Source organism: Pagrus pagrus (genome assembly GCF_965226575.1).
Source record: "Pagrus pagrus genome assembly, chromosome: 13".
In the NCBI taxonomy this organism is placed as follows: Eukaryota; Metazoa; Chordata; class Actinopteri; order Spariformes; family Sparidae; genus Pagrus; species Pagrus pagrus.
In genome coordinates this window covers 6217128-6233634 of record NC_140197.1, presented here as the reverse complement: position 1 = coordinate 6233634, position 16507 = coordinate 6217128, and the positions used below count along the sequence as shown (strand labels likewise).

The window sequence follows — 16507 nt, the reverse complement described above, 5'->3', positions numbered from 1 at the left end:
GAGAATATTCACAGGCTCTGTGACATAGGGTATGTATAAATACTGCTCATGTTAGGAGTCTCAGTGCATCTCTACTCTCAACCCCCTCTAATGATCGAAAATTGCATAGTGTAGCTTTGGGAAAACTTGTTAACTTTGTATCTAAAGATGCTGTTTCACTGGCTTTAATGCCAAGATTAGTTTTCTCTGAATGTTTTGTGTTTTTCCAACAGATGCATCTTCAAAATCAACCCAGATCAAGGGACCAAAGTCAAACGAAAAGAAAAGGGACGTCAGTATGCTGTCAACCCAAGGGTGCTGAGCCTCCTTACCAAAATTGCCAATTTTGAATGGACAGAGTAAAAGGGTGAGATCACTACCTCACCGAACAAACACAATCATCCGTCAAGCAATGTTTAGGTTACGTGTCCATGTGAATGCCAGGACCAAAGGTTTCCAAGTAGAACAGCCCATTGAAATGAGTTGATCAATGTTATTGAAAAGTGTTTGTTCATTTGAGACAAACTTTTTGTAACCACAGCCTTTTTCTATATATTGTTTCTTGATTTTTTTTTTACTTGCAAGAGATTGAAGACTTCTGTTATCAGTGTCTCACAATGTGGCTGGCTAGTTTAGATTTTAGGTGCATCAAACTATTTGTTAAATATTCATGTGTTAAAGGATAAGTACCGTTTTTTACAACCTGGACCTTATTTCTGGCAAAACATATGGTCATTTACTCACCCAGATAACTTTGGTGTCATTCAGCGTCGTTCGGACGAAATTAGATCCAGTGTAGCGGCGATATATCCATATAATGGGAGAGACGGGGCAGCGACACACAGCCTCTATATAACGCATTATCTGCCACGAAACTAGTTAATTTCATCAATATTTTGTTATGAAATGCTAGCGCTATTAGCCTCTGAGTCCGGGCTCGTCCGTTATCAACATCCGGGGTCAAACTAACAGTAGCAGCTACAGGTAAACAAGCCGCGCTGTCGCGGGTGCGCGCGCAGCTCAGAGACGACATCTTCCAGGTCAGAGGTAGTAGATCAGCCTACAGACCCCGGATGTTGACAATAGACGAGCCCGGACTCAGAGGCTAATAGCGCTAGCATTTCATAACAAAATATTGATGAAATGAACTAGTTTCGTGGCAGATAATGCGTTATATAGAGGCTGTGTGTCGCTGCCCCGTCTCTCCCATTATATGGATATATCGCCGCTACACTGGATCTAATTTCGTCCGAACGACGCCGAATGACACCAAAGTTATCTGGGTGAGTAAATGACCATATGTTTTGCCAGAAATAAGGTCCAGGTTGTAAAAAACTGTACTTATCCTTTAAGCCTTTTTGGCACACAAAAATTTAAGTTTCAATTTAGAGGCCCTTCATTCAAAAGAGCACTCTGGAGGTCATTGATGCCCTTATTATTTTGATAAAGTGCAAATGTATTGTTATTTGAATAAAACATTCAACAGCAAGAAGCTAATCGTTGTTGTTACTTCCTGGCTGGACTATTGCAATCCTTTTTCCTGACTTTGCCTTTGCCATTGTATTTTTGTCAGATTCATTGGCATTATATCCAGAATAACAGTTTGAATATTACTAACTATATAGTTAGTAATATAGTTATGGTATAGTATATAATATAGTATTCTAGTATAGTTATAGTACACTATATAGTAAATCTACACCAGTATTTTTATACATACCATATAAGTACTAGTGAACAAGATTGTGAATAAGATTTACCTTAACATTACAGAGAAAAACGTTGTTAGTATGGCCATAAACCTTTATATAATGAGCTACATATTTATTTACAGACTTTGAATGTAAAAATACACAGATATAAAACTAATCTTTACCTTATAATTACAGAGAAAAACATTACATAGTATGGACATAAACCTTTTATATAAAAAGCTACATATTTAATTACAGAGTTAGAATGTAAAAGTACACAAATCTAAAACTAATAAGATTTACCTTAAAATTACAGAGAAAATCGTTAGATTGTTAGTATGGACTTAAACCTTTATAAAACAAGCCACATATTTAATCACAGAGTTTGAATGTAGAAGTACACATAACTATAAAACTAATAGGATTTACCTTTACCTTTAGATAGTTAGTATGGACTTAAACCTTTATATAACAAGCTACATTTAATTACAGGTTGAATGTATAATTACATGCAAATATAAAAATATCAAGATTTTCCTTAAAATTACAGAGAAAGTGTTACGATTGTTAGTATGGACATAAACTTTGATATACCAGGCTACATATTTAATTACAGATAATTACTGTCATTTTACCTGAATTTGTATGTAATTTAAGAAAACAGAAAAGATAATGTAAAATTAATATAGTATTTTTCTGTAAAAAAAAAAAAGGAAAAATAAACGTAGTTTGTCATTACTGTCATAATACTTAAAATAACAGGCGGATTGTTGATTTACAGATAGTGTCTAAAATTTTACAGTTTTGTACACTATTTTTAAAGAACAGCAAAACTACTGTAAAAAATGAGTCATATACTGTAAAATTAGGATTTTTTTTACAGTGTGGTCAGTTTAAAAAAGTATGGGTACTGCATCAACACTATAATTTAAAAATGATAAAAGTTATCTGGTCCTGGAATTTAACAAGTCTAGTTTAGATTCAAACTGAAGATACATAGACAGCCAGAGGACAGAACACATAATGGTATAGTATCATCATATCATATCTGAGAACATTAAGAAGAACCCCCCACCCCTGACCCCTCTCTATAACTCGCCTACTCCAGCTCTGTAAAAGGTTCCCTATAAAGTCACATTGTCCATTTTTCCATTCCACATCATTACACTCCAATACCTCAGCTTATTAATATACTCTGCCTGAGTTCGCAGTGCAGTACTGAGAGGGAGAAGAGCAAGTCTGTGTGTGTGTGTGTGTGTGTGTGTGTGTGTGTGTGTGTGTGTGTGCGCGCAAGTGAGAGAGGGACAAAAGGTAAAGAGGCCATTCCACTGTCCTTGGTAACAGAGTGAAAAAGAGAGGGAGTCGATATGATTATTTTGAACCAGTGTTTATGCATAGATCTTTTTTATATTAGTCTACATTTTTCTTGCATTCAACGAACCTCATTTAAAGAAGTACACCACCAAAAAAATATCCTACAAACAAACACTTTATGTGTATCCAAAGCCTGATATACCTTAGTCCCAGTCCCAGTCCCTGTGCTCCATTGTTGTCCAAAAACACATCAGTGAGCCACACTGTTGCACTGGTTAACAAGTGCCTTCATTATCATGAACCAACCAGTATAAATGTAAGCAAAGTACGTTTCTGCCAAACCACAGATAAGCTAAAACATACAGTATGTTTCTTTGTGTTGCATCTTTATAATTCATTCTATTCAGTTTTCTATTTCTCTCTTCTCACCTTTAACTGGGTGGGTCTCTTGTCTGGCCATCACTCATGGGCTGTTGCAGGCTCCAGGGTAGGCATAGTTCAAGTTACTTTCTGGTCAAATAGGGTGTCAATCAAACGCTGGCCCTTCAAGATCTCCAGTATTCACAGCAATGTTGTGTGTATTCTTGCACAGAAAAAGCATGTAAAAGTATCCACGATCACAGTTTGTTGCTATTTCATTGCCATGTCATTTATTACTTTGAATACTGTACATATTTTACTGAAATGGATTGACTGGATATCAGGGAATAGGAGAAGACCATTTTTGTTGGATTTTGATCCACTACTGAAACACCCAGATGAATCACAAAAATCTAAGCTTTCTTACGATATATGGCATGAGCACCTCGATTACTTAGCCTCTAGCCTCGGTTGTATTGTCATGTGAATGAAGTGGGTGGCATGTGGACGAGCTGTCGGAAAACTAAACAAGTTACCCTGTGCTGTCCTTGAGGTAGGATGTGCACAGGGAGAGTGCAGAGACTGATACCCCAGTTCTTGGATGGTGAAAAGGAGGATCTGGGGGTTGCAACAAAGGAGAGGTAGGCTGCTCTAGCAATGTGGAGTCTTCTGTGAAGACAAGGAGGGCAGTCTTATTTGAGTAGCCCCGAGACTAGTGGGGTCAAGAAGATTGTTCTGGTAGAGATATGTACAAAGTCAAGTGAAGAAAACACGCTCTAGTGTTCAAACAACGTACTTGTCAGCCACAAACAGTATCTAAAACCACCTCATCCCACGCTGACATATGAACCGATTTTGCAAACTGCCAAAACACACATTCAGCCAGACTTTATTGATATGATAATATGATGATGATAATAATAATGATAGACCAGGAGTAAAGACGCTTTCAGTGTCTTCTGGATCAGCAGATCTGAAACTGACAGACACACACACACACAGAGGGAGAGAGAGAGAGAGAGAGAGAGAGAGAGAGATCTGCAGGCGACCTGATTTGCTCTCATTGCCTAAATTCATTCTAGTTGCATTAGAATATTGCACTTTCTAAGTGTGTGTGTGTGTGTGTGTGTGTGTGTGTGTGTGTCCAGAGTGCATGAGTTATCTAAGAGAAAACGACTAGTGCCTACAAAACGAAATAATAAATCTATTTTCGTTCTCGGGCTTATGTTTTCGGGTTATTGATGTCCCCATTTCCCACGGTGCCTTGCTTGCGCATGCGCAACAAAGTAGCCAACAACGTGCTCAACTCCCTGCTAGCTGGCTGACTTTGCCAAGAGCGTCTGGCTGCAGACCTCCAGTGTGGGGTCGCTTCCGGTGCAGCCTCCAGTCTCAGGCCGGCTCCAGTCTCAGGCCGGGAAGTGCATGCAAGAAACTTCAAAATAAAATCGTTTAGCCATAATAAGCTTCAAAATAAAAACATGTAGACACTTCCGGTGGAAGCGCTATTGTCAGCTTATGTCGCTGATTTATATTTAATTAATCAACATTGTAATGTTAAAACCATTAATTTCTTAAATGTGGCATACATGTTGATCTTGCTAATTCTGTCTACGTAGCATGTAACATCGGTAGGCCTATCTATATCAGTGTAGCAACATATCGATTCAATACGTCTGCCATCAACATTACTGCATTAACATTAATTCTGTCAATAGGGCATACACTCCGTCCATGTAGCTTAGCGACGTCAGTTCATAGCAGAAAACAGAAAAACGAAATATTGACTGTTTTTTTTGTTTTTCGTTTGCCAGATTGAATGGAATAATTGAATGGACGAATGATACACGGACCGTGACAGAGAGAGCCTGACTATTTTCACATCTTACTCTGTGAATTATTTATCAAGATTTACCAAACCAGAAGTGATTATGGAAAGACGAACAAAGATGGTGTGAGTTTGAATTAGTTTATTTCAAGTTTTATATGTTAAATGATAAGTTAATGAGGCAATTAAGCTTGTCTTAGTTCGGCAAAGAGAGAAACTTCAATTCAGACTGTGTATGGTTGTATTTCTCTGTTTGGTAAGACAAATAAAAGTAAGCGTATTTAATTTCTTACATTTTATATGTTTATTATGTTCATTTATTCTGCTAAAAGCTGGCATATATCTATCAGCTGAAACTATGGGGGCTATCATACTATATCATCTTGCCGGTACAAAGTGGTATTATGAGACAGGCCGACCCTTGGCTAGTTACAAACTTTAAGAGACACCTCTGCAACACAGTAGATATAGACATCATTGACATAAAATGAAGGTCGAATCACGGCACAAAAAACAACACAAAAAAATAACTTGCCGATACAGAAAAACTGCTGAATCAAGGCACAGACAACGGCAGTGTTGTGGCCAAACATGCTTTAAGTACTTTGACTGTAAGATATTTTGGATAACAGCATATCACCAAATAGCAAATAGCTATTAGCTCTGCATGTAAACCCCAGTACCCTCTTTTTCTTCAGACCACAGAACACCACAGTTCTGTAGTATTTATTTCTGGTGCAATATGGCATCTGTACAAGAATTGAATGGAATTGAAATAGCAAATTTGAACGTTTTCTTCCTGAAAATAGTAAGAAGCAGTGTTAATCTGCCCACCATGGTTTTCTAAAAATGTCTACATACTGTCCCTGCTGTTTTATTAGTCTCTGTTTTGGTTGTGAAGCTATTAGTTGGTGCATTGAAAGTAGCCATGAGCATTTCTTTGTTTTTGTCTTCCACTAGTGTGAAATATGACCGACATTAGCAGATATCAAAAAGCAATTTGCCTCCTTCACACAGTTGCCAGTTTTGATTTACATTCTGCAAAGGCCTGCACAGCAGAGCAAAATCATGTCAAGGACACCAAAACAAATAATATAAAATGTCTACCAAATCTGTTTGTGGACAACAACTGCAGTCAAACCATCATTAAGGTGCAAAATCTCAGTCCATGATGTTAATGACCATCTGTAACCTGAAAGTTGGCTGCTAATTTATCTCAGGAGGGCAATTGCTAACAGTAAGACACTACTAGACATGTTATTTATTGTAATTTTCAGAGTAAGTAGGCTACCAGCACCAGGTCAAAGTTTTACTTGACTTTACATACATCAACTCCTTGACATGGATTGGCACAAAATGTTCACAGTTCCTCGAAGATATATCCCAATGGCTCTGGTAATCCTCTGACTTCCTCTTGCACCATCATTGGGTGTCAAGTACTTTCTTTATTAGTACATTCCATAATCAGTCTCAGCTGTATTTTGCATTTCATACTAATTAGCTATTTTCATTCAAGACAATGAACGTAGTTAACTTAATGCCTGCTACAAATCAGCACGTCAGTATTGTTATTGTGAGCATTTAGCTCAAATTCAGCCCAGTTGCCAGGATACAAATGTTGGCAGTTAACGTTTCTGCAAACCATAGATATGTTTTAACCTGTCATATGCTACATACCATATTGACATTTCCACAAAACGCATCATATTACATTCACATTACATGTTTATGACCTGACTTCATGTTGGGAGGTGGAGGCAATGGACAGTGGTGGAGTTATAGGGGAGGAAGCAGCCAAGTCTTTGATTGCAGTTTGACACTATGTTTCAGCATTTGAAAGTGTGACTACACTGGATGTTTTCAAGGTGGTGTTTGTGGTGACAAAGAACTGATATTTCTGACTGAAAGTTGGTCCATCTGCAGCTGTAGTTGTGGTAACTAAAACAGGTAAGAACAGGTAAAATTCCTAAGATTCCAAATGCATTGTAGATTCTCATTTTTTTAAAAATGTACTGCTTCTTCATTGACTCCTGTGGTAGTAAACCAAATAACCATGGGGTTTTGTACTGTACTGTTCTGTATGATGACGGAAGCATTAATTAATTCTCATAACGCAAATGTAATTATAATTGTTTTTGTCAAATTTATTAACTGATTATAATTAAGAACTGTAAAAGTCTGTAATTATTCTGTTGGCACACTCCAGGCTCCATAGTAAGCCTCCAGAAATAGCTATACTGTCAGTATGTTGTTCATTTCCTCCAGCTTTCGTGCTGTACAGTACTGAATCTCTACAGACTGCTTGCAGGGCTTCAGACTTAAAGTTTTGTTCATTTTACTTGGATTAAACCCAGCTACTGTCTCTCTCTCTTGCCTTCTCTGAATGTCGCTCAGGCTCAGTCTCAGTCTCTCTCCTCACTGAGAAACAAAACAACCAGCATTGTCTCTGGAGCTCTGAGTGTCTCTCTTTCCTTATCTATATGTCTGTCTGTCTCTCCAGGGACACGGCAAGCCAGCACGTGTTGTCACAGCTGAATTGTTTTGGGAGTGAGGCATGATTGGAGATGTGTGTGCATTTACTTGTCTGTACGTGCTGATCTGGATGTTCTTTGTGTGAAACACTGTCTTCTGTATCACTGTCTTCCTTCAGACTAATTGACATAGAAAAACCATCAGTGCTTTTAACATCCTTTCCTTTGCTTCCATTACCATTTTTATTGTATGATAATAGTAACTCATTACCAACCACTGTCTCCCCTCACCTTAACTACAGGCCAGTAGTGTGGCTGCCCGAGCAGCTTGACAACAGCTGGGATACCATAGTGCAGCCGCACAGCATTCTGGGCCAGTTCGGCATCCTGGTGGCGGGAAGTGAGGTGACGCAGGGCGCAGACTGCTGGCTCGGCAACGTCCTCCTTCTCCCCGGCACGGAGCACTGCATGGATCAACGCCTCCACACCACCATACTGAGTCACCAGAGTCTGAGTGATAACAGGTTGAGAGATAAAGGAGAATCTGAAATACAGGGCCCCTATTCACAAACATTCTGAGAATCCTCTCAGAGACGCTCCTCATTTAACCTAATAACTGCTAGCAAGGAGTCCGAGCTTAAGGCTGGATTGCACCAACAAGGTTTAATTTAATCTGAGATTAGCTCTAATCAGAGATTAGTAAAACTAGGTTTAAAATGAGTTAATCCAGGTTTAAAATTAAGCAGAGCTCTGTTGCACCATTTAAAATTAATCTCAGTTTAATTGAATTTAAACTTAGTTTAAACTGATTTAAATCAAGAGGGATACTTGTGGATATCGAAATTAAAATTAATAATTAAATAAGCAATTAAATATATAGGTTACATCGGAAGCGTGCTGTCAGGGCCCCGGATTTATATAAAAAAAAAGAGGGAGACTGTTTCAATGGGTGCTTTTACAGCAAACGTTACATTGTTGCTAGCTAGCAAAAACGTTAGCCTAACGTCACTTGTGACAGATCGGATACGTTACTTTGGCTCGGCAGAGAAGCTCAAACTTTTCCTCCTTTGAAAAACACTTGCTGACCGAATTAATGGAGCAATGTGGGCAAATAATAGAAGACAAGAAAACGGACAACAGCACGGTTTCCACTGTTGGAGAGATCGGATGTACTGGTTCTTCGAGATGCAATGGACCGAGACATTCTGCTGACAATATGGCAAACAGTTCAGTTGTGTAGAACAGGTCTCCATCCACCCTCTGGAAACAGCCAGTAGCGTAGAACCTCAGGGCAACCAGGAGTTGTAGCATCGGTGGTACAGCTGCATTTCTGTCACTGCTATGTTTGACAGTTGGTCCAGTCTTCCTGTTCAGCTCCAAAACTGTTTTCTTGGTAAACCGGTATCTCTCCAAAAATTCCTCTTCATCATAAAATTCAAGAGGATTGAGGCTGTCTCTCAGTTTTCTTCGAGGAACTTCATTATTTTGCTCTATCCACCTCAAAAATGCAGCCATTGTTAAAGTTAAACCTTCCCAACTGTCAGTTTAAAATTAATTCTCGATCACAGTTTAAACTGGAGTTTAAAGGTCTGGTGCAACAGAATTAAATTTAAACTTGGTTTAGAGTAAAAATTAAAATGAGGTTTAAAGAGAGGTTTAAATTTAATCTGTCTTAATTCTAAACTAAGTCTAAAGTTTGGTGCAACAGAATTTAAACTTAAACCATGATTTAATCTGATTTTAAGGTTAAACCTTGTTGGTGCAATCCAGCCTAAGAGTGACTCAGGAAAATTCTTAGAGCAACTCTGATAAAAGATGTGATTGGTTGATCCAAAAAAATACATAAAAATGCACACTTGGTGAATAACTTGTAAGACATACTCTAAAGATGCCTAAAAAATGTTTGAAAACACGGCCCTACTTGTGTAGTAGCTTGTTGACATGGTGACAGTTGTTTGCTGACATGTATTAGCCATGCAGGTAATTTAAATAAGCTTACTGAGTCTATGTGATAAGTGTAAAACCATATTATAAAGGGGGTGCACCAGTGAGGAGGGTCATATAACAAGGGAGACTTTATCACTTTATTGACGTGATGTGTCAGAAATCACTGGTGCAATTTTAGATTTTTTTAATATACATTTATTTTTATTTATTTTTTTGTAGTTGCCAAATATCTCAGTGTTGTGATCACTTTCATTTCTTGCGTTATATCGATCGAAACGTTAGTGTTTCATTAACTCACTGTCATTCAGTGTTTTGAGAATATTTCTCCTCCATCTTTGTCCTTCCACCATTTTCTCCTCTGCTTGAGTAACTCTTAAGGCTCTTAAAAGTCCTCCTTCCAAGATCAACAGATTTTCTACTTAGGAGCTCTCTTAAGGGCCAAGATGCTTTGTGAATAACTCTTTTCTTTACAAAGGATTTAGTCTAAATTTTTATGAAAAATTCTTCGAAATGTCAGAATTTTAAGCAATTACTTAGAATTTCACCACTTAGTACTAGAAAGCTTTATGAATATAGCCCCAGGTGAGTAGTGAAGCTTCATGTCTGAAAGCCACAAAGTATAACACAGAAATTCAGATTTAAACACAGAGTGGAGAGAAAACAATGATAGATGAATACATGCCATGTATACACTTGTGTGTGTGTGTGTGTGTGTGTGTGTGTGTGTGTCCATGGATGAAAGCAAAGAGGAAACAATCAATATCAATATGACATACTACTTTTGTTTGAGATGACGAGTATACAGAAAAACTGTTTACTGTAGCACAAACACAGACATACAAACACAAAGAGGTGCATAGACTTTCTTTTCTTTGTTGTTGCCTTTTAAACAACTCACAGGAGAATAATCAAGACACACAGAAAGACATCAAATTGTGATCAGCTATTAAAAGCTCTCCATGACACTCAGAACCTCTTATCCTACAGGAGTTTCAATGAATGTTCATTAACGTGTGCTTTTTATGCATATAAATGCACAATCAGGTTTGGCTTGGGTCAGACCAAGGCTGTGGTTACACATGCAAATGCAGGCAAAGGAAAATCGCCTGCTGGTGCTGAATGTGAAACATGTCAGGCACACAGTTTGCTGGTTTGTAGTCTGGATGTGGGGTCAAGTGGATTGTGGCTGCGAGTTGGCTGGTCAAAGTTCACCAGAGTTTAACTCCACGTGAAGCCAAAGTGCAGATTTGCCTCGCCACTGAACGAATCGAATGGTAGTGAATTGAAGGTGATTGTTGATTTTGTGAGAAAATAAAATCCTGTGATCCATGTTCTGCGTCTGATCTAAATTGGTAGTCTCCTGTGTTTATAACTTAAATAAATGCAGAAATAACTTCAAAAATGGTTTTGCCATCATCAGTTTGCTTAGTTTTTTTATTGTTATTATTTTCAAATTAAACTCACCTGGAAGAAAACATAAATGTGTAGTCCTATTGAGAGCATGGTGTATTAGTGAACTTCCGCCTATTGTAGCTGAAATGAACATTAATCAAACACTTGAACTTTGCAACTGTCAAAACCATTTTTTCAAAACAAACAAAAAAAATGTACTTTGAAAAATTATCCTGGCAAAACTTATTTTTCACCCACTAATGAATGAATAAACAAACAATCAAATAAATAAATAAATAAGGAACTTAACTTGACAACTAGTGCCTATATTCACAAAAAAAAGTTTGTTTTTTCGCCTGTTCTATATCTAATTCTCAGCCCTCAAAGGAAAGTGCAGGGCATTATAGCTGCAGATTAATATCCATGGTTTGGGAATGACATGTTCAACTATCAAATAAAGCTAATGTTTACACACAATTGGCCACCTCATCAAGATTACCTTGTTGCGCGAGTTATTGCAGGTGAGGTTCGACAGGATGCCAGTTGCGCAGGTCAACATGTTGACGTCATCTGAGCCCAGTTGGTTGACCAGTATCTGCAGCAGACCGTCCAACCCCTCCTGAAGAGAGAGACCAATGGAGACAGACCAAGAGAGAGAAATTGAGATAGATCGAGCAAACCACAGCATTTAGGATATATACCATTATACACGTAATACCAGGCTAAATGTCATATTTATGTGTTTTTGATAGGCAAGTGCTGTTGTGGGACATAAAATAACGCTGTCTGTGTGGCTAATTTTAAATATTTGTACTATGTTGACTTTAATACACACTATACACAATTACAAACTATCTGAACTAATTTATGACATCAACGACTCACCCAAACTAAAAGAAAAATCAACTTCTCCATAGGCTGTCTTGTGGTAGTTGGTTTCCTCTTCTAGGTTTTTGCTATCGAGCAGCTCCATGATCTCACTATCACATCAAACTGCTTAATTATGAAATACGAATGTAATAATTCTGATTTTAATTGTAATTAATTTTACAGTAATCCAGGTGGGATTATTCCAGTTCTGCTAGTTGATTATGTCAGAAATTAGTTCAGAGAAGTTTGACGTTGTCAAATAATATATGTGCATTGAACTAAGGAATTAAGATTAATATTATGCCCTGGCATACGGAACAGGATGACACCATCTACTATGCAATACACCAAACCATTACAAACTGTAACTTGGAGATTTCCAGAACCCAATGAAAAACAGGCTAAATAGGTAACTTTTGACCATGACTGTACAAACACACGCACATACACACATGCACACACACACACACACAAACAAACAAACATATATGTATATATATATATATACATATGTGTGTGTGTGTGTGTGTGTGTATGTTCAAGTTCACAGGAAAATGTATATTATGGCAGTCTTCACTTACAATAATTTCTACAGCTCTCATTTTTCTGTGATGGAATGAGTGGAACACATACTACTTTGTCACAAAAAAATTAATTAAGTTTGGTTCAATAATGAATTTATAATGGGTCTTCTGAAAATATGACCAAATCTGCTGTCACAGTTCATCTCTGCCTCACCACTCTGCACCTGCCTGCTTCAATCTGCCAATCAGACACACCCCTCTCATCAAGCCAACTCCACTCACCTGTGCTCTCTGCTCTGCTCTGGCTGCATTTAAGCCTCAGCTCCACACTCACTCATTGCCAGATTGTTCTCGATGCTTGCACCAGACTCTCCAGCGATTATCTGCCTGATCTCCCGGTTTCGACCCTGCTTGCCTCTGACTATCCTGCCTGACCGATCTCATGGTAATCACCTCAGCCTTCCGTCCCTGACCACGATCCTCGCCTGTCCCTTTCTGGATTCTGTCTGTCGGCTCCCGTGGCTACCTGGTGGTTACCTGATTCAGCTCTACAGAGTGAGTGTCACTCCAGTCTCCTCTGTGGCTACCTGCAGTTCAGTGACTGATTATTCCTTCACCGAGTGAGTACAAGACTGAGTTCACGGACGCTACTCGCCAGTATCCTGGCTCGGTTCGGCTGAGTCTAAAGATACAATCCCCACCAGAGACTGTTAAAGGACTAGTTTGTCTACTGCCTATATTTCCTGCACCTGAGCTAATAAAGTTTGTTACGAACAATACCTGCCTGCCCTTGTGCTGCTATTGGGTCCAAACCAAACCCGTTACATCTGCTGGTTCAAAAATATATAACAGCAACTTGAACATTGTGGTGATTTTAGAAAGCTGTGTGAAATTTGCTTTGAAGCATGGCCTCTTAACTTCTTCTCAGTGATTATGATTGATAATGGCCTTTGACTTTTCTGGGCACATTTTAATAGGGCTTGTTTGATGCACCCATTAGACTCAGCCACAAACACCACAATGGGAAAGTCTAAGGAGCTCAGCATTGATCTGAAAGAGCACATTATTGATTTGAACAAGTCAGGAAAGTCACTTGGAGCCATTTCAAAGCAGTTACAGGTTCCGAGATCAGTTGTGTAAACAATTATTTGTAAGTATAAAGTGCATGGCACAGTCGTGTCACTGCCACCATCAGGAAGAAGACACAAACTATCACCTGCTGCTGAGAGAAAACTGGTCAGGATGGTCAAGAGTCAACCAAAAACCACAAAAAAAGCAAGTCTGCAATGGATTAGAAGCTGCTGGAAGACAGGCATCAGTGTCCACAGTCGAGTGTGTTTTACATCAGCACGATAGTAAAAGATTATGGAATACACTACATTTTTTAGTTAAGGGCCACACCAAGTCTTCACCATCTTATTTAGAAACTGGAGGAGAGTTCTTGACCAAACCCAAGGATATTGATAATCATTTGAAAAATTATTTCATTAATAAAATCGATAAGCTAAAAAGTACTGTACAGCATTATGATACTGACCTCGCAGAAAGACTAATAGACCAAATTATGGAAGGCAAAGAATGTAATTTTGATTTCAAGACTGTTACAGTTTCAAAAGTTGAGTTATTATTAATGAATTGAAAAATAAGTCACCTGGGGTTGATTTTCTTGATGGAAGGTTATTGAAACCTATTGTTGGTATTCTGGCTCCAGTGGTAACACGTATAATTAATTTATGTCTGACAAAAAATATAGGGCCACAGGGATGGAAAATTGCAAAAATAATACCAATTCCAAAAAACAAAGTTGCAGTTTTCTGAGTCAAATAGTCGACCTATCAGTTTATTGTCAATTTTGAGTAAAATCATGGAAAAAATTGTGTATGAACAAATTCAGTCATATTTTTGTGTAATGTAATCATGCAAAAGAAAATGATAGGAACTGTCTTCCTGGATTTTTCTGCAGCGTTCGATATTTTGGATCATAAATTATTATTGGCAAAACTGAAACATTATGGGTTTTCAGCATCAGCTTTGCCAATTATTAAAAGTTATTTGAGTGAAAGATGGCAAATGGTTTATTTTAATGAAACTGAGTCAGACTTAAAACAAGTTAAACATGGAGTACCTCAACGAAGTTGCCTTGGACCTTTTTTGTACTCAATTTTTACCAATGATTTTCCCTTGGCATTAAACACAGCTCGCATGACAATGTATGCCGATGATACAACAATTTATTTAGCTGAAGGAACTAATGATGAATTAAATAGAAATCTAAGTGAAGAAATGAAGTTGGTTTCTGAGTGGGTTAGCTGCAATGGACTAATTTTGAATGTGTCAAAGACAACTACTATGGTTATTGGATCAAACTATTCATTGCGTTCAAACCCAGAGCTTAATGTTATGATCAATAATCAATTAATCAAACATGTGAAAGAGGTAAAATTATTAGGAATTATCATAGATCATACACTATCATGGGACATGGATATCAGGAGGATAATAACCAAAATTGGAAACATTCTCTCAATGATTAGGAGACGCTCTAAATATCTAACAATACAAATTACTAAAGAAGTCATTCAAGCACTGGTTTTGTCACATATGGATTATTGTACAGTTGTTTGGTCCAATACCTCACTAGCCAACATCAGAAAACTGCAACTTACACAAAACAAAGCAGCACGTGTTGCACTTACTTGTGGAATAAGGTCGAATATTTGTCAAATGCATGCCAGTCTCTGTTGGCTGGATGTTAAGCACAGATTGTCATATTTGTTGATGGTATTTCTTAGAAATATTATAACAACTAAAATGCCACATATTTTTTATAGAAAATTATCTTTTAGTTCAGACATACATAATTACTCAACTTGACATGCTGCTGGACTTTATTTTATTTTACCCAGGGCACTTTCTCAATGTACAGTATTATATAGAGCTATGAAGGAGTGGAATGCCATTCCGAATTATGTTATACAACAAAGAAACATGGTTAGTTTTAAAATGAAACTAAGAGATTATTATTTGGATCGCAATTTTGACCATTAGTATAAATCTGTAAATTGGGTCTTGGCATCCTTGTGTGACAGGATACATAGTAAATGTTGTGTAGCGATTCATTGTAGGAGCTGGTAATGTCTGTAAGGTGTTCGTCTTGGATGTTTTGTTTGTATGTGTATGTATTAAGTATGTGTTTTCTGTATGTATTTTTGTTTTTATGTATTATGTGTTGTTTATTGATGGTTTGTATTTGTCACTTATGTAAATGAAAGACCCCAGGAAGAATAGCTGCTGCCCTGCAAAAGCTAATGGGGATCTTAATAAACTAAACTAAACTAAACATTAACATGGGCTGAGAAGCCCTTGCTCAAGTCAAAACACCTCAAAGCTTGACCGAAGTTTGCTGCTGATCACATTGACAAATAAAAACCCTTATGGAGGAAATCTCTGTGGTTAGATGACACAAAAATGTAGTTGTTTGGCCACAATGAGCAGGAATACATTTTGAGGGGAGAAGGTGAGACCTTTAGCCCCAAGAACACCAAACCTACTGTCAAGCATGGTGCTGGTAGTATTATGCAGTGGATCTGGTGCTCTAAAGAAAGCAAATGGAATAATGAAGAGATGAAGCAGACGATTGGGTCTTGGGTGCAGTTGGGTGTTCCAACAGGACAATGATCCCAAACACACATCAAAAGTGGTAAAGGAATGGCTGAATCAGGCTAGAATGGAGGTTTTGAAATGGCCTTCCCAAAGTCCTGACTTGAACCTCATCGAGAACATGTGGACTGTGCTGAAGAAACAAGTCTGTGCTACGAAGCAAACAAATGTAGTTGAACTTCACTGATTCTGTCAAGAGGAGTGGTTAAAAATTCAACCAGAGGACTACCAGAAGCTTGTGGATGGCTATAAGATGCACCTAATTGAGATGAAAATGGCCAAGAGACATTTAACCAAATGTAAGAATTACTGTATGTATATTTTTGAGCCAGCAGATTTACTCAGATTTTCAGAAGACCGATACTAAATTCATCCACTCAAATGTATTACAGATATAGGATTTTGCAAGGTCCTGTGAATTTAATATAAGTTTCAACATGCATTCCTTCAAGAAAATCCATGACATGAATT

At 37.9% G+C, this 16507-nt stretch overlaps 1 protein-coding gene across 2 annotated transcripts in view; it reads right to left on the bottom strand.

The window, feature by feature from the left end:
- Positions 1-16507, bottom strand: part of LOC311267680 (junction plakoglobin-like) — a 341412-nt gene that overhangs the window by 85937 nt on the left and 238968 nt on the right. For both annotated transcript variants that reach the window (XM_084370873.1, XM_084370872.1), the window contains exons 9-10: positions 11482-11601; positions 7935-8153 (exon numbers count right to left, since the gene is read on the bottom strand). In XM_084370873.1, the coding sequence (XP_084226999.1) occupies positions 7935-8153; positions 11482-11601 (339 nt within the window). The remainder of the gene's footprint in view (positions 1-7934; positions 8154-11481; positions 11602-16507) is intronic.